The sequence below is a fragment of the Myotis nattereri genome (assembly GCF_964212035.1).
Source record: "Myotis nattereri genome assembly, chromosome: 21".
NCBI classification, from domain to species: domain Eukaryota; kingdom Metazoa; phylum Chordata; class Mammalia; order Chiroptera; family Vespertilionidae; genus Myotis; species Myotis nattereri.
The window spans coordinates 16,697,731-16,723,213 of NC_138097.1; the positions used below are offsets into that span (position 1 = coordinate 16,697,731).

Genomic DNA, 25,483 nt, shown 5'->3' on the forward strand with positions numbered 1-25,483 from the left:
ACGGCCTGAGAGGGGACAGGGGCCCGGACACGGCTACTGAGGGGACATGACCTGTGTGGGGACAGGACTGCACCTGCGGGGAAGGCCACCCCCGAGCCGCACACACACCCGGGCCGCCTGGCCTGGCGCTGCCGGGTCCGCACCGTCCCTGCCGCCCGGTCCAGCGGGCTCTGCTGCGCAGGCGCGGCAGCGGCGCCTCTGGGCGCGGTGCATGCTGGGCCGGCGCTCGAGGCCCGCGCAGGTGGCGGCCCGCGTGCACCGGAAGGGACAGTGCCCCGGAAAGACAGCGGCTTCCTGTCCGCGGCATGTGCTTGAGCTGCGCTGCTCTGCGCTGAGCCCGCGCCTTGATGAAAAGAGAGCTAAACCCGTGGAAATCTTCATAAAGGAGGTGGGGTCGTGTAGTCTGGGGACCCCTCCCCACCCCCCCAAGCCCTGAGTTTCAGACCCTAGTAACCTTGGGCTTTTTCATGGTCTTTTATTTATTTTTATTATTATTTATTTTTATTTCAGAGAGGAAGGGAGGAGAGAGAAACATCCATGATGAGAGAGGGTCATGGATCGGCTGCCTCCTGCACACCCCACATTGGGGATGGAGCCTGCAACCCAGGCATGTGCCCCGACCGGGAATCGAACCCTGACCTCCTGATCCGGAGGTTGATGCTCAACCACTGAGCCACACCGGCCGGGCCCCATGTACTTTTCTTTAGATACCACAGTGGTTTTTTGCAACAGCTCATTTACAATAGACAGGATGGACAATATAGATGCATAAGCATCCCAGTATCACCGGTGCTATGTCAGTGTTGCAAATGGCATGCTGCTGTGTGTGTGAGCGCAGCCTCCCACGGTGGGTATGTCACGGCTGACCTGCCATGAATGGAATGACACATCTTAACAGGGGCCTTGCCATCCTCTACAACAGACTATTATTAAAGAACTAAATAAGCACCACTGTTCATTTACTTTTTAAAAAATACATATTTTTATTGAGTTCAAAGAGAGAGAGGGAGAGAAACATCAATGATGAGAGATTGTCATTAATCCGAGCCTGCAACCCAGGCGTGTGCCCTGACTGGGAATGGAACCACAGCCTTCTGGTTCATAGGTCGATGCTTAACCACTGAGCCACACCAGCTGGGCTGTTCATTGACTTTTGACAGTGCTGTTAAGAGCAATGTGTCTGGTGGGATTCCAATGGCTTTTCTCTCTTCATGCTTTCTTTTCAGTGCAAGTACAGCCCGGCCAGTGTGGCTCTGTGGTTAAGCAAGGACTTATGAACCAGGAAGTCAGGGTTTCATTCCCAGTCAAGGCACAAGCCCCGGTTGCGGGTTCGATCCCCAGCAGGGGGCGTGCAGAAGGCGGCTGATCTACGATTCTCTCTCATCATTGATGTTTCTCTTTCCCTCTCCCTTCCTCTCTGAAATCAATAATATATTGAAATTATATATGTATATAGTGAGGTTTGTAATTAGGAGGGAATACACCGTATAAAGGCTTCTGTGGCTTTGCTCAGCGCTACCTTCTTCAGCATGATCAGAAGTTAGAATGGGTTTGCTAGTCTGACCTGTGGTAACAGTCAGAAAGGCATTCATCAACCACAGTGTCCGAGAGGGCATTCAAATAAAGCATCACCATCTTACATAAAGGACGAGACCAATTAAAAGGTCAGTATTTAGGTCAAGTTTCCAAACACCTTGGCAGCTCAAGCCTGGTGACTGCAGCCCCCGTGTGCTCCCAGAAGAGGTGGGAGGAGTCGGACAGGCAGAGCCTGAGGCCCGGTGACCTGGCCGACCTGGCCGTGGCCTTCAGTGATGGTGTGGTTTTCAGCCTTTCTGTCACTCAAAAATTCCCAGTATTCAGAGAACAGACAGAAGTTGAAAACCGCTGTCTTTCTGTGCTTTCCTCCTCCCCTGTGGATCCAACTAAAATTGCTCTCCCAGCCCTGGCTGGTGTGGCTCAGTGGACAGAGCACCGGCCCATGGACTGAAGGGTTCCAGGTTTAATTCCGGTTGGGGGTACATGCCTTGGTTGCAGGCTCCATCCCCGGCCCGGGCCCTGGTCAGGCGTGTGCTGGAGGCAACCAATCCATGTATCTCTCTCACATCGATGTTTCTCTCTCTCCGCTGTGTGAAAATATCCTCGGGTGAGGAGTAAAAAAAATAAATCCTTAAAGAGGGAGCCCTTCTCATTTACTCAGCATCTGTCATGTGCTCAGAGTGGGACTGACAGGAGGCTATTCACTAGGGACAATGGAAAGAGCTTGGCAAGCAGACTGTTCACGCATGACTAAAATATAATGTCGAATGATGTGTCAAATGCTACAATACAGGAAAGAGCACACAGTGAGTATGATTTAATGGTTCAAAACAGACGGGGGAGGCCACAGTCGGTTTGGCTCAGTGGATAGAGCACTGGCCCACGGACTGAAGGATCCCGGGTTCGATTCCAGCCGAGGGCATATACCTCACTCGCAGGCTCAATCTCTGGCCTTGCTCAGTGCGAGTGCAGGAGGCAACCAGTCGATGTGTGTGTGTGTGTGTGTCTCTCTCTCTCTCTCACATCGATGTTTCTCTCTCTGTCTCTCCCCCTCTCTTCCACTCTCCCTAAAAATCAACGGAAAAATATCTTCGGGTGAGAATTAACAAAATAGATGAGGGAGGCTTCCCAGACCCAACGTGGAAGATGGGGCGTGATGGAGGAATATATATGTAAGAAAATCAAGGTGATGCTGCTCAGACATGGGTGGGGGAGAACCGCGGGTGAGAGCAGCAGGTTGGGGCCCATTGCACAAGGCCCTGCGTAACCTGTTTGAGTCTGACAAACAGCCTGTTGGTCAATGTCACCATCCCAGCACACACGGAGGGCTGGCGACAATGCGGAGGGGTTTAATCGCGGAAATGCAGCGACGTGACCATTATTTAAAAAAATAATTTAGAACACGCTTCCAAATAATGTTGACGAAGCCAGACACCAAAGAATACATATGCCTGGGTTCCATTTGTAGAAAAGGCAAAACCAGGCAATGTTTATCTGCATTCTCTCCATTTAGGATAGAGCTACCTTTATGGCCAGGTACCAGAGGGAGGGAGAGGGAGAAAGCGAGAGAAACATCAATGATGAGAGAGGATCACTGATCTGCTCACTGCCTCTTGCACGCCCCCTACTGGGAAAGGAGCCTGCAAGGTGGGCATGTGCCCCGACTGGGAATGGAACCGGGACCTCTTGGTTCATATGTCCACAGGAGCAGGCTGACCTCGCTACATCTTTGTAAGTCACCAGGCTGCCTCTAATCGGCCAAAAGAAAAGCCTTCATTTAGAAAACGCTTCGGAGGTCTTCTCTTTTACTAGCACCTCATTCAGGCAAAACAAATAGTTCCTGGAAATAAAATGCCACCGTTTCACAGAGGGTTCGTGCTTTTATTACAAATTGCCTCGATCTGTTTTAACAACCTCAAAAGGGCGGTCGGGTTATAGGGGAAAAGGTTTTTCCTCTGCAAACGGGAAATGGCACCTTGCAGCTCTTGAAAGCACTTTACTGTTCGGTAAGACGTTCCCACTTCATGGACAACGTTCCTTGGGGCTTCGTCACAATCCGCAGAGAAAGGAGCATCGGATGCTTTCGGAACCGCAGGCCCGGACTGAAGCTCTGAGCTGAGTTCTTTCTTACCCCTCCCTGTCCCCACTGTGTCCTGAATTTTCTCCGTGGCGTCTTGGTGTGCAGATGTCTGCTTACTATTTGCTGAGCACAGGTCTGGGGGTTCTACTTCAGACTCATCGGAGGTGTCGTAATCTACCAGGCTCTGAGCCGCTGGCGGGGACGCCTGACCGCCAGCCTGGGGCGTGGCGTGGCTCTCCCGGGAGATCACGGCCTGGTTCGGTGGTTCAGGGGAAGCCTCCGACACCCAGGAGACACAGGCCTGCGCGCTCCTGTGACTGCCAAGGGCAGCCAGTGGCCTGGATTCTGTGTGGTTGCTGCTTGTGTCTTGGACAAGTGAGGCGATGCGACCACAAGTATTTCTGCTATCGGTACATTCGGTTACATCAAAGTACTTGCAAATGGTGAAAAACGCATCCCAGTCTTTGGGCAGTAATTTTAAGTATCGGACAAAATATTCCAGGAAGCAGGTTTCGGATGAAATCAAAAAGTCGAGAAGAACGGTAGAATCAAACCCTATATTTTTTAAAAAGAATAAAAAAATGCAGTGCGGGTTATAGCCGTTTTCGTGCGTGTGCTGGTTCCACATTTCTTTTTCTTGGGCCAAGTTTTGAGCAGCTTCATACTCTCTGAAAATACAGATAATGGAGACCCCAGATTAATGACCTTTTACAAAAATAAGATTTGGCAGATATAATTCACATGCAATAATTCACCTACCAGATTACACTGTAATCTATGCACTATTTTAAAAGAAAAAATTCAAGCCAATCTCTTTCTCCACAAACTCTGTATTAACCCGACTCAATAAAATAAACAAAACCCACTGACTTTGGTAGTTCTAGTTTTTGTCTGCCCGACGACAAGTACCGTCTTCCAACCCTTGACATCAGACTTCTTCATTCCCACCCGTAACTCCTAATCCCACATGGTAAGGTGGGTAAGGTGGAGCTGGACCCTACCCTCCTCCCTTCCTTCTACCCTCTCCTGATCCTGGTGGACATGTGACCCAGGCTGACCAATCCGCTCTCCCCTGGGACTTGTGCTAGAGTTGTTAAAGGTTATGTATAACTGGAAGGCTGCTGTAAGTCTGACATTGCTAGTGGCCCTGCCTAAGGATGATTTCAGAGGTGTGAGACAGAGAAGAGATGGAATCAACCTGCCGGTGTGGCTCAGTGGTTGAGCATCAACCCATGTACCAAGGGGTCGCTAGTTCGATTCCCAGTCAGGGCACATGCCTGGGTTGTTGGCTCGATCCCCAGTAAGGGGTGTGCAGGAGGCAGCCAATCCATGATTCTCTCTCATCATTGGTGTTTCTCTCTCTCTCTCTCTCTCTCTCCCCCTCTCTCTTCCTCTCTGAAATGAACAAAAAATATATATTTAAAAATAAATATAGCAGAAGCAGAACTAGTGGACAAGGCCATCAGTTACTAGCTTCCTAACCAATTACAGAGATGTGCCACAAGAAGGTATTTCCTCAGCCCAGCTGTTTCAATAAAGCAGAAATAGGATCAGTATACAATGTCATCAGTAACATGACTTCATAATCCATTTCACGGCGCTGCCTCAGGATGGCATCAGCCCCAGTTCAACTGGGTATAAAAATGAAAACTTTCCCAACCAATTAATAAATACTAAAAAAAGAAAGAACATGAAAACTCAGAATAGCAGCTCCTTCGATGACTTACAAGTTTCTATTCACCTTTACAAAGGCAAGCATCACCTTATAGAAGCTCCACATAGAAAAGTTAGTCTTCGAAGAGCTCTTAACCAAATCAGTGAGATTAAGATTTAGACCCAGGCAGCACAGAGATGGAGACCAAACCAGTGCTCCGTTTGCTAAGCCCAGGCTAGTTGTGCTAACCTAGGTTGCCTCGCCAACCACATCTTCTAACGAGAACTAACATGTAATCTCGTTTTCATGCAGGGCAGACTTAAAGGAAGGAACTGGCTCTCACAAGGAAACCACAAGATTGTTAGGGATTTTTTTTTTCCCTCCTAATGATGGAAAGTAAACAATAGGGCCAGCACCGTATTAAAGATGGTCTCTGCTTTCCTGGCATGGAGCGAGTGCAATGAGTTGACAATATACCGACCTGGTGAGCTTGAGGTAGATGCCCATGGATGCTTTGGCAGCCTCCAGCATGTCATCGTCTTGCTCTATGAACACCCTAGACAGCCACTCGCACGGGTTGTGCGCCTGCACGGAGGGCTGGAGGTGAGGCTGTAGGAAGGTCAGTAGCTCAGACATGTACCTCTGCAAATCACCTTCAAAACATGAACATTTCAAAGTGTGGGCAACGGTTCACAAATACATTCATAGCTTGCCTAGGTTTACACATAATGACAGTGTCTGGAGTGCTTTAAAAAGGCATTATTATGGCCCCAGGGGCATGGCTCAGCAATCCCCAGTAGGGGGCAGGAAGGAGGCAGCCAATCCATGATTCTCTCTTATCATCGATGTTTCTCTCTCTCTCCCTCTCCATGCCTCTCTGAAATCAATAAAAAAATATTTTTTTTCAAAGAAGACATTAATATATATATATATATTTACCAATAATTTACATTAGTAGATATATCACACTCAAAATGTCTGCAAGTTAGGGAATTGAGCTTCAGAGAAGAAAAGTGACTGATCAATAGAATACCGTTAAAATGGACAGTCAGACTGTTCATGAATTCTTGCTAAAAGCACATAAATGAATGCATGGGCAGCAGACAACAGAAGTCATCGAATGTCACAGCTGTTACTAGTGGCAAGAATGCAAGGAAACAAAACGAATTTTGCTTTCAAAATAACAAACTTGTCTTTGGTTCTTTGAAGCATTAAAAGACAGTACTACTATTAAGCACAAAACTCAAACGGGTTTGGGGAATTTGAAGTGCAATTTAGAACTCTGAATTACGTAACATATGCCACCTAGTGTTATATATTATAACTGCACACAATTATAACTAATATACCAGTAGAGCTGATGTCCAAAGCAATTCAGGGAAGTCACTGCTTACAAGCCAAACCTTTCACTAACACTATACGCTGCTTGTTTAGAGATGTTTGCTCTTCATTTCTCTCAAATGAAAAGGAGGACATGTCTTCCCAACACCTACACGGAACATCATACTTTACATGGCTGTCTTAGGACTCCACATCCTGGAAATTACATGCAACAATTTCTTCATCAATATAACTTTTCACAGATTAGTTTCCATTCAATTCATAATTATCAATAATCTACATGAGTAGATATGTCAGTTTTATAAAGGAGAATATGGAAATGCTACAAATACCCATGTATCAGTTAACTTACATCACTTACTTTGCACTGACTTAACACCACCTACTTTTTAAAAAACTTAGTTAGTAATTATAACAATTAGGCTTAGCCCACAAAATGTTGATGTTCCTGAAGGTAATTCTAATTTTTTAAAGAATATCTGATAAATTATTACTAGGATTACATGTAGCTTAAATTAGTAGACTTATAGTTCTGAGATTTGATAATTTTGAATAATATTACTTCAGTAATTACCCATTACTTCACATACAAAAGGAGTTAGGTGACCAGCTGGTGTGGCTCAGTGGTTGAGAGTCGACCTATGAACCAGGAGATCACAGTTCAATTCCCCGTCGGGGGACATGCCTGGATTGTGGGCCCCATTCCCAATAGGCCGCGTGAGTGCAGGAGGCAGCCGATCCATGATTCTCTCTCATCACTGATGTTTCTCTCTCTCTTCATCTCCCTTCCTCTCTGAAATCAATATATATATATATTAAAAAAAGAGTCAGAAGAATTACCTTTCATTTCCTTGGCTGAAGCACACTTTTGAATCTTGATTTCTAAGGATTTAATAACAAGCAAGCTCGCGGCTCTAAGGATCACGTGATCTGGACCAGGGGGCCGCTCACATCCAGGCTGAACCTCACCGCCTGCAAAGCAGGAAGGTTTTCCGTGGACAGACAACGTCCTCAATAAGCCCAAATCCACAGCTTGCAAAACAGCAGCCGCTAAAGCCGCCATGTCCCCCTCCAAATGCCGATCCGACGGCGCCAGGGCGGTGACAGCCCCGCGGCAGAGGTCTTCACCCGCTTTCCAGAGAAGGCACTTTTTGAGGAATATGACGAACTTCCTTTTGACGAAAGCCTGCACGGGCCAGGTGATGACGTCCAGCACACAGGATGGTTTCAAAAATAAAATCCTCTGGCCGGTGAAATGCAGGTCCCGGTGGGTTCTGGAAGCGATGAGGAGTTCAAGCAGCTCCAGGACACCCAGCAAGGTGTTTGCTAAGTGACAGGTGCCCGGGGGGCCGTCAAGATGCTGAGAAAAGAAGGAGTTGTAAAAGACTTCAAAGGGAGCGTCCAAAGGAGTCAGGAGCTGCTGCAGAAGTTCTGCAATTCCAAAAAAGGTAGCTATGAACAACGGGAAAGACAAAGCCTCCTGAAAACACACTTTCACAATTCAATTTCTAGAAATGTTATCACTTTACACGATGAACCAATGGGTTTGCTTGACCCCTACTATGAACAAACGAAGATACACAGACTAACCTTAATAACTAAGGTCAAAGTCCACTTTACAAGTAACCATCGCACCAGACTATTTTAATTTTTTAATAACAATGAAAAAGCTTTTAATTTTTTTTTTTTAAGGTATCCTTCTCTGGCCGGTGTGGCTCAGAGGTTGAGCATCGACCTATGAACCAGGAGGTCACAGTTTGATTCCCGGTCAAGACACATGCCCAAGTTACGGGCCTGATCTCCAGTAGGGGGCGTGCAGGAGGCAGCCGATCCATGATTCTCTCTCATTGACGATTCTCTCTCTCTTCCTCTCCCTTCCTATCTGAAATCAATAAAAATATTTATATTTTTAAAAAGGTACCCTCAATCAAAAAATATGGGGCGAGATTCTTTAATTTTTCATTTGTGAAAACAGATCAGATGTTGTAAAATAAGTTTTACTCTTTGTTATAAATGTAATTTTCCTTGGGAGCAAGATAATGACAGTCATTTACGGGGGAATATAATTCGTACCTGATTTTTGTGAACATGTATCTTTAAAGATTTCTTTTATTACAGCAGTAAGAGTCCAGAGGCAGTATACTACCTTATCACTTTCAGAGTAGTCAGAAAGATTTTTTTGGCAAAAAGCAATCCAGGAATTACTTAATGTTATCTACAAGACAGAAAATTTTAAAAAGCGGTAAGTTAAAATATAAGTAGAGGCCCGGTGCACGAAAATGATGCACGGGTAGGGTCCCTAGGCCTGGCGGATGAGGTCCTTTCAGCTGCCAGCCAGGGCCTCCCTTCATTCCATGCTGCCCCCTGGTGGTTAGTACGTGTCATAGCAAGAGATCGGTCTCCCAGTTGGTCTCCTGGTTGAACTTCCGCAGGGAAAATTTGCATATTGGGCTTTTATATATATTAATATTGTCCTTACAATTACAAATCACCTATTACACACAATACGACTCTATGCAACAAAGTTTTAAGAAAGTATGATAATATTTGTTAAAAATAGGACACACACACACACACACACACACACACACACACACAAAACAGGAAACAAAAATAGAACACAAATATCCTAATATTCTTTAAGCCAAAAAATTCAGTATGTCATAGGTATAAAGGATCAAAAGGGAACATGAAAATATCAGTAGTGGTTCTCTCCAGGTGGTGAAAGGTGTACATTTTATTTTGTCCTTTGTACCTTTTCTCATTTCTCAAAATTCTCTAATACAAATAAATACCTGCCTTTTTGTATTCAGGAAAAAAAAAAAAAGTCATTTTCAGAAAGGAGCAAGCATGTACAGCTGGAAGTCAGTAGGTGCTGAGGTTTGTTTGGTAACTAATTCAGAGATAAGAGAAAAATCTGATGCGTTTATTCTTGTCTTCATTTTGCTGAGACTGCCCTTAGAATTCACTTAGAGCGGCGGTTCTCAACCTTCCTCATGCCGCGACCCTTTCATACAGTTCCTCATGTTGTGGTGACCCCCAATTTCATTGTTACAAATGGAATATAATGAAAGCATAGTGATGAATCACAAAAACAATATGTAATCATATATGTGTTTTCCGATGGTCTTAGGCGACCCCTATGAAAGGGTCGTTGGACCCCCAAAGGGGTCGCGACCCACAGGTTGAGAACCGCTTAAAGCAAACCCGTGGAGGACGGTCTTTGTTGATCTCCAGCAGAGGTTTCTCACCCCTTCCTTGGAGGGCCGGAAGGAAACCCACCTTCTCCTTTGAGAATCTGAAGTCATGGACTCACTGACTCGCACCCCCCTTCAGGTTGAGTCTAATTTGTAATGAGCTACCGCAGACCGAAGACCCGAATGCTTAATGCAAGTCGGGTTATCAGGTTAGCAATCACGTGATGGATGCAACTCCTGGAAGGGGGGAACTGGGTGCCAAAGAGCGATTTTAAAGAACCTGGGAAAGAAATCATACCATGGGCTGAGGACTTACCTTTTCCCTCAGTTGGAAATACAGAAGCCACGCGAGGCATTTTGCAGCCACGTGAGACAACAACTTATCCGAGTCCTGGAACATGCAGATCTGTGGGAAAATAAATACATTTACCTACTACTGTCGAATGCTTTTAAAACTTTTTTTTTTAAATCTAGATCTCTAAAAATAGACAACAAATGGCTTACCAATTGGGAATCAAGGTCCGAAGATTTTAAAAGAACTGCAATGATCTCTCTGTACTTCTCCTTTGCTCGGAACTCGGTCTCCACGGACAGTATCCTGCTCACCATCACCTGGATCACCGTCAACCGAAGGAGCGTTAAGTCTCGGGCACTGCTCTTCCCTGGCGCAGGCGCAACAGGAACGGTGGACGGATGGACAGGGGTCGGCTGCCTCTTGCCCTGGTCACCGAGGGTGATTGCGCGCTGGGAGGAGGCGGTCCCAGAGCCGCTGTGATCTGAAAACGCTGGGCGGAGACAGCGGATGTAATCCCGGGTGTCGTTCTCCAGTGTGGCTCCCACAAGTACCTTCTTATACAACTGGTCCAAAACCTCCAAGAAATCCTTCATTTCAGCTGCTGACATCTGTCTTCCAGGCAGGAAGTTGGCTGATTCCAGATGGTAAATAGGAACCTTGGAAATGCGACGGATCTCTAAGGTGTTTCTTCCATAGAACCTACAATAGGAAAAACAAAACACTTTAAAAGTATATTCTAGTGCTACAGCCTGGCCGGTGTGGCTCAGCGGTTGAGCTTGGACCTATGTATGAACCAGGAGGTCAGGGTTCGATTCCCAGTCAGGGCACAGGCCCGGGTGGCAGGCTTGACCCCAAGTAGGGGGGGGGACATGCAGGAGGCAGCCGATTCATGATTCTCTCTCATCATTGATGTTTCTCTCTCTCTCTTTCCCCCTTCGTCTCTGAAATCAACAAAAATATTACTTAAAAAAATAAATAAATAAAATGGGTCTGGTTAGACTCTACAGAAAGTTGAGGGAGGTGGGGGAGGCCTGGGTGTCAGGGCCAAGGTTAGGGAGGCTGGTGAGGGCGGTTAAGCACTGAGAAAGCCCAGACACCCAAAGCACAGAAGTTCCCAACATCCCTGCCGATCACCGGGGCCAATCACCAGGGCCAATCACCAGGGCCCCGTCAAAGCTGGTCAACTATGGTTTCGAGAGCACCTCCCACCCTATTGTGAAAGGGAGGGAAGGGAGGGATCGCATCCCAACAGCATGCGTGGTGCTGGGTACCTTCCCTTTGCCCTGCTGGTTATACTCATCACCTTTCTCCCCACCCCAACAGGCTCCAACAGGAGATGGGGGTGGGAGGAGGGAGAGGGAGAGGGAGGGAGAAAGGAAGGCAACCCTTTCAAGTTTCTGAACTGCTCCTTCTACTTACCTTGGGGGGCCTAGAGCAGGTGCAGGTGCCGGCTGTTCCTAGCCCCAGGGGCTCATTTTCTTAAAACAATGGAGCTCAAGTTTCATGGGCCTCAGAATCCCTAGGAAGGGGGGAGGGGGGCGGGCCTTCCCCCAGGGGTTTCAGACACAGTAGTTCCGGGACGGGGCCCAATCATTTTTATTTCTAACAAGTTTCCAGGTTCCCACTGAAGCACTGAGAATATTTAATACCCGCCGCGCTTTTGTCAATTGCCCACTTATTATAAACTCTCCTCTGTAGAACTCTGCTACGGGTCATTTTTTTTTTTTTAGCCTGATAATTAAGTCATAGATAAAAGACTTCAAATGATGTGGTTAAGGCAGATCAGATTCAGTGAGTAGGGGTGGATGGGGGCGGGGTGGCAAGAACTGGACGGGGGACTAAATTTCAATGAGCATTGACCAATCTACTTGATTTTACTGGAAAGGAATCTGACCACATTAGGCTGATATTATATCATGGCAATGCTATAGTTTTGTTTTGTGTTTTAATGGAAAACGTCCAGAAAGAAGACTTTTCTACCCTTCGTTGGTAAAATAGGGTTCTACATGTTAAGTACTGCTTCAGAATGAAAGGTTTCCTCATTCATTCCCCTTTCCTGCCTCCTCCCACCCCTGCCAGCAGCACTACCCAGATTTTACTGAACTGAATTCTAAATTCTGTGCACACAATAAGATTTGATTTTTTTTAAATATTTTTTTATTGATTTTAGAGAGGAAGGGAGCGGGAGAGAGAGATAGAAACATCAACGATGAGAGAGAATCATGCATTGGCTGCCTCCGGCACGCCCCCCACTGGGGATGGAGCCCGCAACCCGGGCATGTGCCCTTGACCAGAAATCGAACCTGGACCTCCTGGCTCACAGGTTGAAGCTCAACCGCTGAGCCACACCAGTTGGGCCAAGATTTGATTTTCAATTATTGAAAAAATAAGGTTACCTACCCCACCGCAGCCAAGTACCACACGCTCAGGGATTTGAGGAACGACAGGGCCTCTACGGTGAAAACATGTATGCAGCTCAAGTAGGAGGAAGCCCATCCTCCTTTACTGAATAGTCCACGTGAAAGATTCCCTCCTGGCTCTGGCTCTTGATAACACACTGCTCCCTCTGCCTAGAAAGCTCTCCTGCCTTCCCTTTCGTTTTAAAAGCTTGAATATACATTTCTATGCAACAAACTGGACCACCTACAAGAAAATAAAATCCTGGAAACACATAACCTACCTACCAAGACTGAATCATGAAGAAATAGAAAGTCTGAACAGATTACTACTTAGAGAAGATGGAACCGGTGATCCAAAAACCTCCCAACACTACACTCGGCCTGGCCGGTTTGGCTCAGTGGGCAGAGGGCCGGCCTTCGGACCAAAGGGTCCCGGGTTCGATTCCGGCCCAGGGCTTGCACCTGGGTTACGGGCTCTATTGGCCTGGTGGTGGGGGGACGCGCATAAGGGAGGTGACCATTTGATGTGTCTCTCTCACATCCATGTCACCCTGGGGGGGGTAGGGGGGGATATCCTTGTGTGAGAACTCACAAAAAAATTAAGTGCAAACTCCAAGGGTCAAGCGAACACAACTAGGTTGTTTCACTATTGTTTCTGTAACGCCTAGGACGGTGCCCGGCCACCTGCTAAATGAATGCATGCTTGCAAACGCGTCCATCACACGTTTTCTACTCCCTTTCCCCCTTCCTTCCTGGGGAATCCGTATCCTGCGGGGGGAAAGCCCTTGAAGCATCACCATCATTACAAAGACAGGTCCCCTCTTCCGCGCAGGGCGAGGTCTGCTCAGCCTCCAGCTACCGCGATCCAAGGGATGGAGACCAGCCCAGGACCCGGCACGGGGGCGGTGGGACAAGGTGCCCCTGGGACTCCCGCCTCCCCAACCTTCAACCTTCGGGCCAGCCTCTCGGTCGGCCGCACACACGAGCTCAGTTTACCTGTCAGGGATCCTCCGCCTCCGCCATGCCAGCGCCCGCCGGCCCCCTCCGGGCCACCGTAATGCACAGACGGTCCGAGCGGGCCCCGCCTCCCGCATGCGTAGAAGTCCTAGTCGGCGTACAGCGTCTCCTAGCAACCGCTTCGAGTCCCTCCGCTAGGGGCGGGCTTTGGAAGCCACAGCGGGGAAGCCTAGAGGGGGGTGAGTGAGTGCAGCCAATCGCAGACGAGTCCCAGCTTCGATGGCCACGCCTCCTCCAACTGTCGCGAATGCGCAGTCGGCTTTACGGCAGGCGGAGGGGTGGTACCGCTAGGGATAAGGAGGAGAGGAGGAAGCGACCAGCCAATCAAGTCGCCTCCTCCCGCCAGCCCCACCTACCCCGGACTTGGTTTACGGCTCCGGGCTCTGGCTCCAGGGCGGCCGCGGATTGGCTGCTGAAGGCTTGGTCCCATCCCAGTGACCCCAAAGTGCTGGAGGGAGGGGGCGGGGGTGGCCCAGTGCAAAGTGCATCCTGAAAGCCCCCCGCCTGGTGCCTCCGCGGCTGGTACCGAGGACCCTACCCAAGCCGAGACCTCGCTGCCCCGATAGCTCCCGTGTCCTCGCCTCGGAGCTGGGAGCCTCCGGCCCGGACCGCGGCAGCCCCTCTGCTCGGAGCCTTCAGACCGGGACCCCCCCCCCCTTCCCGCCCGTCCCCGAGCTGGGACTTCCTCCCTGCACCCCTGCCCCGAGGCTGCCCCGCGGCCGGGACCGCCGCCTAGCGTCTGTGGATGCTCGCCGGGCTGGGGCCGGGAGGCTCGGAGGAGGCTCCGGAACCCCCGTGTCCGGCCCTGCCCGAGGCATTTCTTCAATGGAGAAGTTGGTGAGTGTGGAGGAGGCTGCGAGGAGGAAGCGCCGCAGCAGCTGAGGAGACAGGTAAAGTCAGTTACCTTCCCTTGAAGCCAAGGGGGCGGCTGGGAGGGAGGGAGGGGGGAAAAAATCACTGCATCTTCCTACCTGCCCTGGACCAACCTCCCTCTCTCTCTCTCTCTCTCTCTCTCTCTGCGCCCCTTCCTCCAAGCCCCCCCCCCCCACCTCCCTGCTCCTGGCCCCGGGGGCACCGCGCCTCACCTCTCTCCCTGGTTTCTGATTTCCAGGTTTGGTGTTTGGCTCCCGAGCCTGGAGAGCAAGAGGAGGCCTGCCCACCCACCTGGGAAGTAGCCGAGAGCTTCTAGCGGTAGCATCCTCCGTGCAGGTAACCAGCCAGCCCTCCCCTGCCCTCCCCCATTGTTGATCCCCCGATCCCTGGCTCATTAGGCAATGACTCTGGTTTCAGGGTGGTTCCCTGGGGTGGGGGGAGGGGGGGTGCAACTGGTTCCTGAACCCCCCTCCCCCTTTTCACCGCAAAAAAAAAAACACACACACAAAAACACACAAAAAACAACAAACCCAGAAACGCCGCTCTTTTTGCCCTGCTCCTGGGCATTTTCATAACTTTTCCACTCCCTCATCGTTTTTCCCACCCTTCGTCTCTGGCTGGTGTTTCTGTGTGTTGCATTATCTTTTGGTGATGGTACCCTTTTCCTTGCTCTGAGGTTCAGAGAGTTTTCTGTAGCCCTCCCCTCACTCTCCTAGGAATTTTCCTCGATTGCTTGTTCATTGTGAATGGCTCTACTCTTTTTTTTTTTTTTTTTTTTAATTAAACCGCAGTTTTCTGCTTCCCCCTGATTCCTTCCTATCGCCGTCCTTCTAGCAGCTCCACCAGAATAAAAATCCTTGGCGTTCCCTAACCCACCAGGGTTTGTTCAAGGAAGGTGATGGCTGGAAATGTATGAGTTTTGGAAAATAATGTGAGTTCTTCCTTAGTAAAAAAGGGGGCCGGTGTACCTTAATGGCGTAGATTGTAGGAAAGCAAAACGCGCCCCTGAAGGTCTGATGTATCGGGAATGCTTCAGGCTTTTGTGTGTTTCTGTGGGACACGTGTGGATGGGCTCTGAAGCTGTTATAAAAAGGTAAAAATAATACTAGTTACACCTCTGGTTTTCTAGAACTCATACAACTTTCCATACTAGCTCACTATCATTTGACATTCAAGAATTTTAAAACAAAGGAATGTTTTGGCTTTCTCTTTGCCCTCTTCATAACTGAGATTTCTCCATTCAAAACCCTCACGGGTAATTTGGTAGATTGAAATGTAAGCATGTATAGCCCTAGCCGGTTTGGCTCAGTGGACAGAGTGTCGGCCTAAGGACTGAAGGGTCCCGGGTTCGATTCCAGCTAAGGGCACTTACCTGGGTTGCAGGCTCAATCCCCGGCCTTGGTCGGGGTGCCTGCGGGAGGCATCCAATGGATGCGTCTCTCTCACATCAATGTTTCTCTCTCTGTCTCTCCCCATCCCTTCCATGCTCTCTAAAAATCAATAGAAAAATATCCTCAGATATTTATCCTTGGAGGATTAACAAAACAAAACAAAAAAGAGAAGGAAAGAAATGTAAGCATCTAATTCAGGCTTCACATTTGTGCTGCTGGATTTTGTTGGTGCCTCTTAAATGTTTAGGACATTCGTGTAATTCCTAAAGAAGGAGGTATGACCCGGGAAATCATACAAGTGTCAATTCAGAAATTAGCCAAGTGAATGCCTTTCCTAACATCCAGTCACGGGAATCTAAAGTGACTTGTTAATCTCAGAGTAATTTTAATATCTCAAGACTGCTGAGGGAGATGTAGGTACCGCGGAGCACTTAAAATAGCAGAAGTCCTCAGGAAATCTTTGATTTACTCCGTTCCACTGGACTCTCTGCCTTCCCCAGAAAGAAAGGAATGTCTGTCTTGAGTCTCCCCACTGCCAAGACATAGCTAGAGACACTTTTAAGGGGCTCTGAGGGTTTCCATATGCTTTTGTTGTTGTTGTTGTTAATCCTCACCCGAGGATATTTTCCCATTGGTTTTTAGAGAGAATGGAAGGGAGGGGGAGAGAGAAACATCTATGTGAGAGAGACTCATCGATTGGTTGCCCCGACCGCAACCAAGGTTCGAGCCCCTGACCAGAATCGAACCCGGGACCCTTGAGTCCACAGGCTGACACTCTCTAGCCACTGAGCCACACCAGCCCCGGCCTGGTTTGCATGTTCTTGAGACCTAGAGGCAGACCCCGCCGGGGAGTGCTCGCTGCAGAATGGGATTTCGAGTCCGTGTCTACCGGGGGCTGTCCCGTGTGAACATTTAGGGCAGCCCTTGTAAGTGTGCATAGGGTCCGCTTTATTTCAGGGAAAGCCAGGCGGAAGCCTGTGAAGTTCAAGGCCATTTTGATGATTTCAGTGTGCGAATCACCAGAGAGATGTCTAATAATTAGGACTTCTGAAAATATTTGAAGTATGTTTTTAAGGTAAAAATGAATGATGTGTTTTCTATTCGGGTCTTCCCTGTTAAATATTTTTTTCCCCCGCTTTAGACCTAATTCTAGCCAGGCTGGTGTGGCTTCGTGGTTGAGCATCTAGACTTTCTGCCACCCACGAAAAGGAATGTCTTTCTTGATTCTTCCAATTGCCAAGACCTAGCTAGAGATCCTTTTAAGGGGCTCTGAGGGTTTGCATATTCTTTTGTTTTTGAACTAGGAACCAGGAGGTCACGGGTTCGATTCCCGGTCAGGGCACATGCCCTGGTTGTGGGCTCGATCCCCAGTAGGGGGCGTGCAGGAGGCAGCCGATCCATGATTCTCTCTCACATTGATATCTCTCTCTCTCTTTCTCTCCCCTGCTCTTCCTCTCTCCTTTTCCGTCTCTAAAAATGAATGGAAAAAAATATTCTCAGGGGAGGAATGAAAATGAATAAATGAATCTTTGTGTTGTATGGAGGCCCAGGAGTGGGGTGGAAATATGCACACACCTTGCTTGTTTGGGAACATAAACGCTATGCGATGTTGAGCGAGATACTAACACCACCCTCCTTCTACTCGATTAAGGGTTCCGGTCTTTCGATCACATCAGCAGAACTCATCCACACACATCTCGGCCATGTTGGACTGTGTAGTATTTCCGCACCCGACTCCTCTGTTAGGACTTGGGAGCCACTGGTGGCTTGGTTTGTGTGTGTGTGTTTTCTCAGAGGCCATATTCTTGGAGTTGCTGATTTTATTTCCTTAGCAGCCTGTATCTCGGTTTACTCTGCAAAGAAATGCTTACTTTTTTTTTTTTTTTTTGAGTAGCAAGCTGTTATCTTGTTTCCAGCTTGTGTGAAATCTGAAAGCGCAGCTCTGATTTGTGTCCCTGAATCAGAAAATGTGTGGACTTTTCAGTGAAAACCGCATGCAGAGAGCCATTAGTGACTAATCGTGTGTGCCGACGAAACCTGGGGACATGCGGGCCAATTGGGTGCCCGTTATGTAACTTTAGGCAGGTCTGAAATACGTTTTGTTTTTTTGATTTCCCGCACTCCATTGTATGGATATAGACTTTTTCTTAATTATATGAAGAAAGACGTTTTGATTTTAACTTTAAAGAAGTTTACTTGGCCATCCATGTGGAAATTAGATGGTAACATTTATTTCTGTATTTATTTTTTTAATATATTTTTATTGATTTCAGAGAGGAGGGGAGAGGGAGAGAGAGAGAAAAAAACATCAGTGATGAGAGAGGATCATTGTTTGGCTGCCTCCTGCACACCCCACACTGGGATGCGATCCAGCCTGCTACCCGGGCATGTGCCCTGACCGGGAATCGAACCATGGCCTCTTCGTTCATAGGTCGGACACTCAACCACTGAGCTATACCAGCCAGGCTAGATGGTAACATATAATTTCTAAATATTTAGTTTTAATAAGGTCAACAGCATAAAAGCTTGGAGGCCTATATTGTTATCTTTTGGCCCCATATAGAGTAGAAAACATGCATTCATCAAATTTACACATAGCATTAACATTGGGCAACAAAATATTATATAAAAAGATACATCAGTCCCAGCCGGTGTGGCTCAATGGTTGTGTCGACCTATAAACCAGGAGGTCACGGTTCGATTCCCGGTCAGGGCACATGCCCGGGTTACGGGCTCGATCCCCAGTAGGGGGCGTGCAGGAGGCAGCCCATCAATGATTCTCTCTCACCATTGGTGTTTCTGTCTCTCTCTCCCTCTCCTTTCCTCTCTAAAATCAATACAAGTATATTTTTAAAAATAATAAGATACATCAGGGAAGTGGCTCATTTGGTATATAATTCTGAAGTCTTCCCTGTTAGTGTGCGTTTTTTCTAACTGTAAAACCTGAAATGGAATTTCTGAAGATTGCACCTTCCGAGTTTTAGTCATTCTGAGTCATCATTGATTTAAAACAATTCGCATTGTACGTTTGCTTAGACACTTGCCTCCCGGCCCATGTTCCCTTATTCGATGGGTGATTTCCATGAGCTGTCAGATTTTCAGACCTGCGCTCCTTAGAGGAAATAGACTTTTTTTTTTTCATTCTCACCTCTGGACTTCCTCTGCGGTTTGCAATGGGCACCTTTGCCCTTTAAGTTCAATCTCTCTATGTTTTCCTCATCTGTATACACGTGCATAGCTGGGCTCTGCTAAGGGCAAGGCCCCACAAAACAGCACCCAGATCAAATGCATTGTGTGATGCTTTGGACTGTGAGGACCTTTGGTAATAAGTCGCCGTCCTTCATAATTTAAGGGCTGCAGCTGCCAGGGATCATGTGTGCATGGGATGTGTGTCCGTGTGTGCATGGTGTGTGAGTCCGTGTGTGCATGGGATGTGAGTCCGTGTGTGCATGGTGTGTGTGTGCATGGGATGTGAGTCTGTGTGTGCATGGTGTGTGTGTGCATGGGATGTGAGTCTGTGTGTGCATTGTGTGTGTCCATGTGTGCATGGGGTGTGAGTCCCTGTGTGCATGGTATATGCCTGTGTGTGCATGGTGTGTGTGTATGGTATGTGAGTCCGTGTGTGCGTGGTATGTGTGTCCGTGTGTGCATTGTGTGTGTGTCCATGGTATGTGTCAGTGTGTGCGTTGTGTGTGTGTCCATGTGTGCATGGGGTGTGAGTCCCTGTGTGCATGGTATATGCCTGTGTGTGCATGGTGTGTGTGTATGGTATGTGAGTCCGTGTGTGTGTGGTGTGTGTGTCCGTGTGTGCATTGTGTGTGTGTCCATGGTATGTGTCAGTGTGTGCATTGTGTGTGTGTCCATGTGTGCATGGGGTGTGAGTCCCTGTGTGCATGGTATATGCCTGTGTGTGCATGGTGTGTGTGTGGTATGTGTCCATGTGTGCATTGTGTGTGTGTCCATGTGTGCATGGGGTGTGAGTCCATGTGTTCATGGTATGTACCCGTGTGTGCATGGGGTGTGAGTCCATGTGTTATTCCTGGGAAGATCCCTGCATGTAAAGAGTGCTTTTGGGTTTAAACCTACGGCTGTTATTGATAGTGGTTGGTATTGTCAGAAAAGGGGAAAGTGATGTGCCATTTCCAGAATCACGTGGTTCCTGTTAAGTAGGCAGAGCTGCCTAAGCGAGTTCTAACCGGGGTCACAGGAGTGGCCGGGCCTGATAGCGGGCCCAGCTCACGGCGGGCACTCAGGAGGCCTTCCTTCTCTGATGGGAGGTGCCCATTCGGGATTACCACAAGTTGTTGTTGTTCATGCCTCTTTCTTATCGAAAGAAACCATTTAGGTACTTCATCCTTAACACAAAGCCTTTTCTTTCTTTTTTTCTTTTTTTTAAATATATTTTCATTGATTTCAGAGAGGAAGGGAGGACAGAGAGAGAGAGAAACATCCATGATGAGAATCACGGCTCGGCTGCCTCCTGCACACCCCCTACTGGGGATGGAGCCTGCAACCCGGGCACGTGCCCTGACCGGAAATGGAACTGTGACTTCCTGGTTCATAGGTCGATGCTCAACCACTGAGCCACACCCACTAGGCAAGATCCCTTTTTGAGTTGTAGAGGGAATTTTTTCAGAGTTCCTATAAGGAAGCTGGCAAGACTGTTGTTAATCTTTTACTCACTTGGGTGTGTGCATAAAGGAATGACAGCTTCACAGTGACTCACGTGGTGCCTTTTGGACGTATGAAGAACCAGCGTTTAAAGTCACGATGTCCTTTTCCTTGTCACAGATTCCATTTTGGCTCTGGCCACCTACTGCATTGAATGCACACATTTTCTCATCTTTCTTAATCCTGTTTGGGAAAAAACCAAGTGACTAACGGTGTCAGTTAAAAAGTAATTCAGGCCCTAGCCAGTTTGGCTCAGTGGTTAGAGGGTAACCCCAAGGACTGAAGGGTCCCAGGTTCTGTTCTGGTCCAGGGCACATACCTCAGTGGCAGGCTCGATCCCTGGTCCCAGTTGGGGCGAGTGTGGGAGGCAGCCAATCCATGTGTCTCTAGTGCGTCTATATTTCTCTCTCTCTTGTCTTTCCCCCTCCCTTCCACTCTCTCTGAAAATCAGTGGAGGGAAAAATACCCTCAGGTGAGGATTAACAACAACAACAACAAAAATAATTGCCCAGCCGGGTGGCTCAGCTGATTGGAGCTTTCTCTTGTGCATCGAAGGGTTACGGGTTTGATTACTGGTCACAGCACGTACCTAGGTTGTGGGTTCAATCCCCGGTCGGGACCGTATGGGAGGCAATTGAACCATGTTTCTCTCTCTCTCCCCCTTCCTCTCTCTCTCTCTCTCTCTCTAAAATTAATAAAACATATCCTTGGTTGAGGATTTTAAAAAAAAAAGTAATTCAAATAAGGCAAGTCTGAAAATGTATTCTGAATAGAGCAAATGTGTGATTTATCATTTTCTTTATTCTTTTTCCAAAAACACCCTTCCTCTTTGGGGGGAGGGGGGGAAAATAATCCTGAAAAATAAGTGATTTTGTACCTGGGGGGAGATGAATGGGGGTCTCAAGGTCAAGCTCTGTCTCTGCTCCGTAAGGTGCTGAAGTGAAGTCCATCGAATGGTAGACGCTGCGGGCCGCTGAGATCCTCTGTCATCTCTCGGAGTTTTCCCACGGTTGTTATTTGTGTTTAGGTAGAGGAAGCTGATCCGTCACCCGGACGCACTCTGAGACCCGCCCCACGATGCTGTATGTGCACAATGCTTACTAGGCGGCCCCCTCCCAGGAAAAGGGACTTTCTTCCAGAAGGTAAGCGCCTGGAGGTCCCCGGTCACCCGTACTGTTGGAGGGGGTGAGGGGAGCCCTTTCGCTTTGACTCCTCTCCCTCCAGTCAGCTCATGGAAAACTCAGCAAAGCGCTTGCTACAAGAAAACCCAGGTTTCGTTTGCTGGTGTTTGACCTTTGTTCTTGCAGAGTGGCCCTCATTCGAGGGCCAAGGTAGATCATCCCATTAAAAAAAGAATCTGTGAAAGATGGTTGCTTTGACCCGTCCGTAGCTCCCGTTCATTCTTTCTGATGGTCTTCAACATCTTCTCTTAAAACCGTAATCATAGATAGCCCTGGCCGATGTGGCTCAGTGGTGAGAGCGTCGGCCTGCGCGCCTAAAGGGTCTCAGGTTCGATTCCCGGCCCCAGTCTGTGCGCATGCGGGAGGTAACCAGTCAATGTGTCTCTCTCACATCAATGTTTCTCTCTCTCTCTCTCTCCCCTTCCTTCTTCCCTTCCACTCTCTGAAAATCAATTGGGAAAAAAAAAGATCCCAGGGTGAGGATTAACAAAACAACAACATCAACAACAAAAAACGCTAATAGTAGGCAAAAACCTATTCGAACAGGATTCCTTCTTTTACATTTTCTAAAACGAGAGAGACTTGACTTTAGTGTCAGTTGAAAAATAATTAAGTGAAGAGATGGGGAGGAAATCACGTTTATTAAGAAGACAGATCGTCTTGAAATTTCTCATTTCCTAATTTTTCTGAGGAAATAGCTCTCCGTAGAAGTAGCCCGATATTTTTGAATGATGTTACTTAGTAGTGATACTTAAGAGTTTGTTGTAACCGCCCTAGCTGATTTGGCTCAGTGGATAGAGCGTCAGCCTGCGGACAAAAGGGTCCCAGGTTCGATTCTAGTCAGGGCACATGCCCGTGTTGTGGGCTCGATCCCAAGTAGGAGTTGTGCAGGAGGCAGCCGATCAATGATTCTCTTTCATCATGGATGTTTCAATCTCTCTCTCCCTCTCTCTTCCTCTTTGAAATCAATAAAAATATATATTTAAAAAAATAGTTTGTAATACCATTTTCCATGTATAAAATAGCAGAGGATATTTGATTATGCTCTTAGGCCAGCTGTGGGCAAACTATGGCCGTGGGCCGGATCCGGCCCGTTTGAAATGAATAAAACTAAAAAAAAAAAAAAAAAAGACCGTACCCTTTTATGTAATGATGTTTACTTTGAATTTATATTAGTTCACACAAACACTCCATCCATGCTTTTGTTCCGGCCTTCCGGTCCAGTTTAAGAACCCATTGTGGCCCTCGAGTCAAAAAGTTTGCCCCCCCCTGTCTTAGGCTGTGATGATGTGGCCTAAGTTAGGCCTAAGTTTACCTTTGTACAATCTATAATGAGAAGTTGTTTTTTTTCTGGTGCCCTGACCGGGAATCCAACCTGCAACCCTTTGGTGCATGGGATGACGCTCAGCCAACTGAGCCACACCAGCCAGGGCTATAATAAGAAGTTTTACACGATAACTTATTATTGGTAACAAGATCATCCCAAGATGTCTAACCTACATAACAGACCAAAATGTCTTTAAAGAAGTTTATCCCATCATTTTTTTTATTTTTAGAAATGGAAGCCTGCTCGGAGATGTGTCTAATCTCTTCCTGAAAATTAGCCCAGATGGAGTGGCTTCCTAAAAGAATGTTAGTTTAAGTTTCTGTATGTCTTTAAATAAATTTTTTATTGATCTCAGAGAGGAAGAGAGACCGGGAGAGAGATGGAAGCATCAGTGATGAGAGGGAATCATGGATCGGCTGCCTCCTGCACGCCCCCTACTGGGGATCGAGCCCACTACTTGGGCCTGTGCCCTGACTGGGAATCGAACCGTGACCTGGTTCATAGGTCAACACTCAACCACTGAGCCATGCCGGCCGGGCGGCTTTCTTTTGCCATCTTTCATCATCCTACGGAAATCACCGAATGTCTGGGTCATAACAGATTTGGTTCATTATGAACTGGCCTCACTGAGGTGCACGCGATTTAGCCAAGGAAAATTCCGTAACATTTCATGGCCCCTCTGTCAGGAGCCCAGAATCCTAAACGCCATGTTCTCTGCCTCCCCTTAAAGGCTGACCCCTGTGACCTAATGCATCCTTTGTAAGCAGTGGACTCCGCTAGGATGTTACACCACCACTGTCGGAGGAACCCTGAGCTCCAGGAAGAGTTGCAGATCCAGGCTGCGGTGGCCGCCGGGGATGTCCACACCGTCCGGAAGATGCTAGAACAAGGCTATTCCCCGAATGGCCGGGATGCGAATGGCTGGACCCTGCTCCACTTCTCAGCAGCCAGAGGAAAGGAAAGATGCGTCCGAGTCTTTCTAGAACACGGAGGTGAGTCTGCTTAGGAGCAAATCTCTTTCTTCCCCCAAGGAGAAGTTTAAAATGAAACTATATTTAATTTGAAACATCTGTGTGCATGTGTATATAATTTTTTTTAAAGATATTTTATTGATTTCAGAGAATAAAGGAGAGGGAGAGAGAAATAGAAACATCAGTGATGAACGAGAATCATCACTTGACTGCCTCATGCACGCCCCCTACTGGGGATGGAGCCCATAGCCCGGGCCTGTGTCTGGACTGGGAATCGAACCGTGACCTCCGGGGTCATAGGTTGACGCTCAACCACTGAGCCACACCAGCCGGGCAATGCTCAACTTCTTATAACCTCTCCTATGTGAAGCTTTGTTACAGCTATGCTGAGTTTTGTTTGCAACCAGATTGTCGAAAAGATCTGTTTGATGAAAGTGCTATTTCCCTTGTAGCAGTAGTTGATATACAGCCAAGTTTGCAGGTGGCTTGAACTAAAAGCAGCCCCTTCGTCACCTCGCCCAGTTGCTCGCGTTTCAGAAGCAGAAGTGGCTGTGGTGTACCTGCAGCAGGAGAATTACACACGTTTCCCCTGCCGGCATTGCTCAAGCACACAGACCTCGCGTGGGCCCCTTTAAATATGTCCTAATAGCAGGGCCTTCGATAGCTCAGTTGATAGAGTGGAGGACTGTCAATATGTCCTAATGATTTCAGAGAGAGGGAGAGAGAGCAACATCAATGATGAGAGAGACTCATTGATCGGCCACCTCCTGGGGATCGAGCCTACAACCTGGGCATGTGCCCTGACTGGGAATTGAATCATGACCACCTGGTTCATAGGTCGACGCTCAACCACTGAGCCATGCGGCTGGGCTCATCTTTGATTTTTCTATCCTTCTCTCCCTCTCCCTTCCTCTCTGAAATCAATTAAAAAGTATGTATATATTTTTTTAAAAGGGCACTGATCAGCCCTGGTTCATAGGTTGATGCTCAACCACTGAGCCACACTGCTCGGCTAATCAGCGATCTTTGATATTGTGAGGGCAGGACCCTGCACCTTGAAGAAGAACAAATTTCAGAGCAGCTATTTATGAATGTGTTCAAAGAATTAAGGAAATGGTGGTCGAAACATAAAAGAAATATATGGCGGCACTAATGCATCAAATACAGACTATCAAAAACAGATAGAATTTATTATATGTATACTAGAGGCCCGATGCACAAAAATTTGTGCAAGAGTAGGCCTTCCTTCCCCCGGCTGCCGGCACCGGCTTCCCTCCGGCACCCGGAACCCAGGCTTCCTTCCTCCGGCCACCAGCAGGCACCCGGGACCCAGGCTGGCTTCCCTCCAGCCCTGGCTTCGTCAGGATGGACGTCCAGAATGACATCTGGAAGACATCAGATCTAATTAGCATATTGCTTTTTTATTATTATAGATATAATATACACTAGGGGCCCGGTGTACAAAATTCGTGCCAGGGGCTTGGCCCTCGCAGCCCCAGCTTCGTCCAGACGGTTATTTTGCTGTTTGGTCTAATTAGCATATTAGCTCT

The 25,483-nt window shown here is 47.8% G+C and overlaps 2 protein-coding genes across 4 annotated transcripts in view; one reads left to right on the top strand and one right to left on the bottom strand.

The window, feature by feature from the left end:
* Positions 1-3,384: 3,384 nt before the first annotated feature.
* Positions 3,385-13,563, bottom strand: LINS1 (lines homolog 1; the record flags this gene model as incomplete). 2 transcript variants are annotated; one of them, XM_081114703.1, is made up of 7 exons in its annotated part: positions 13,499-13,557; positions 10,313-10,802; positions 10,125-10,214; positions 8,685-8,826; positions 7,452-8,042; positions 5,752-5,923; positions 3,399-4,284 (listed from the first exon to the last, which is right to left on the bottom strand). In XM_081114703.1, exons 2-7 carry the CDS (start codon positions 10,709-10,711, stop codon positions 3,399-3,401), a joined length of 2,280 nt encoding a protein of 759 aa, XP_080970829.1. In that variant the 5' UTR covers positions 10,712-10,802; positions 13,499-13,557. The 2 variants fall into 2 exon arrangements, with proteins under 2 accessions (XP_080970830.1, XP_080970829.1); XM_081114704.1 differs by lacking the exon at positions 8,685-8,826 and having other exon boundaries at positions 3,385-4,284; positions 13,499-13,563.
* Positions 13,564-13,889: 326 nt separating this feature from the next.
* ASB7 (ankyrin repeat and SOCS box containing 7) overlaps positions 13,890-25,483 on the top strand; it is a 31,116-nt gene continuing 19,522 nt past the window's right edge. Inside the window, exons 1-4 of one of the 2 annotated variants that reach the window (XM_081114965.1) lie at positions 13,890-14,409; positions 14,631-14,728; positions 21,482-21,596; positions 23,693-23,954. In XM_081114965.1, coding sequence (XP_080971091.1) covers positions 23,744-23,954 — 211 coding nt within the window. In that variant the 5' untranslated portion in view covers positions 13,890-14,409; positions 14,631-14,728; positions 21,482-21,596; positions 23,693-23,743. The remainder of the gene's footprint in view (positions 14,410-14,630; positions 14,729-21,481; positions 21,597-23,692; positions 23,955-25,483) is intronic. The other variant, XM_081114964.1, reaches the window with a different exon arrangement.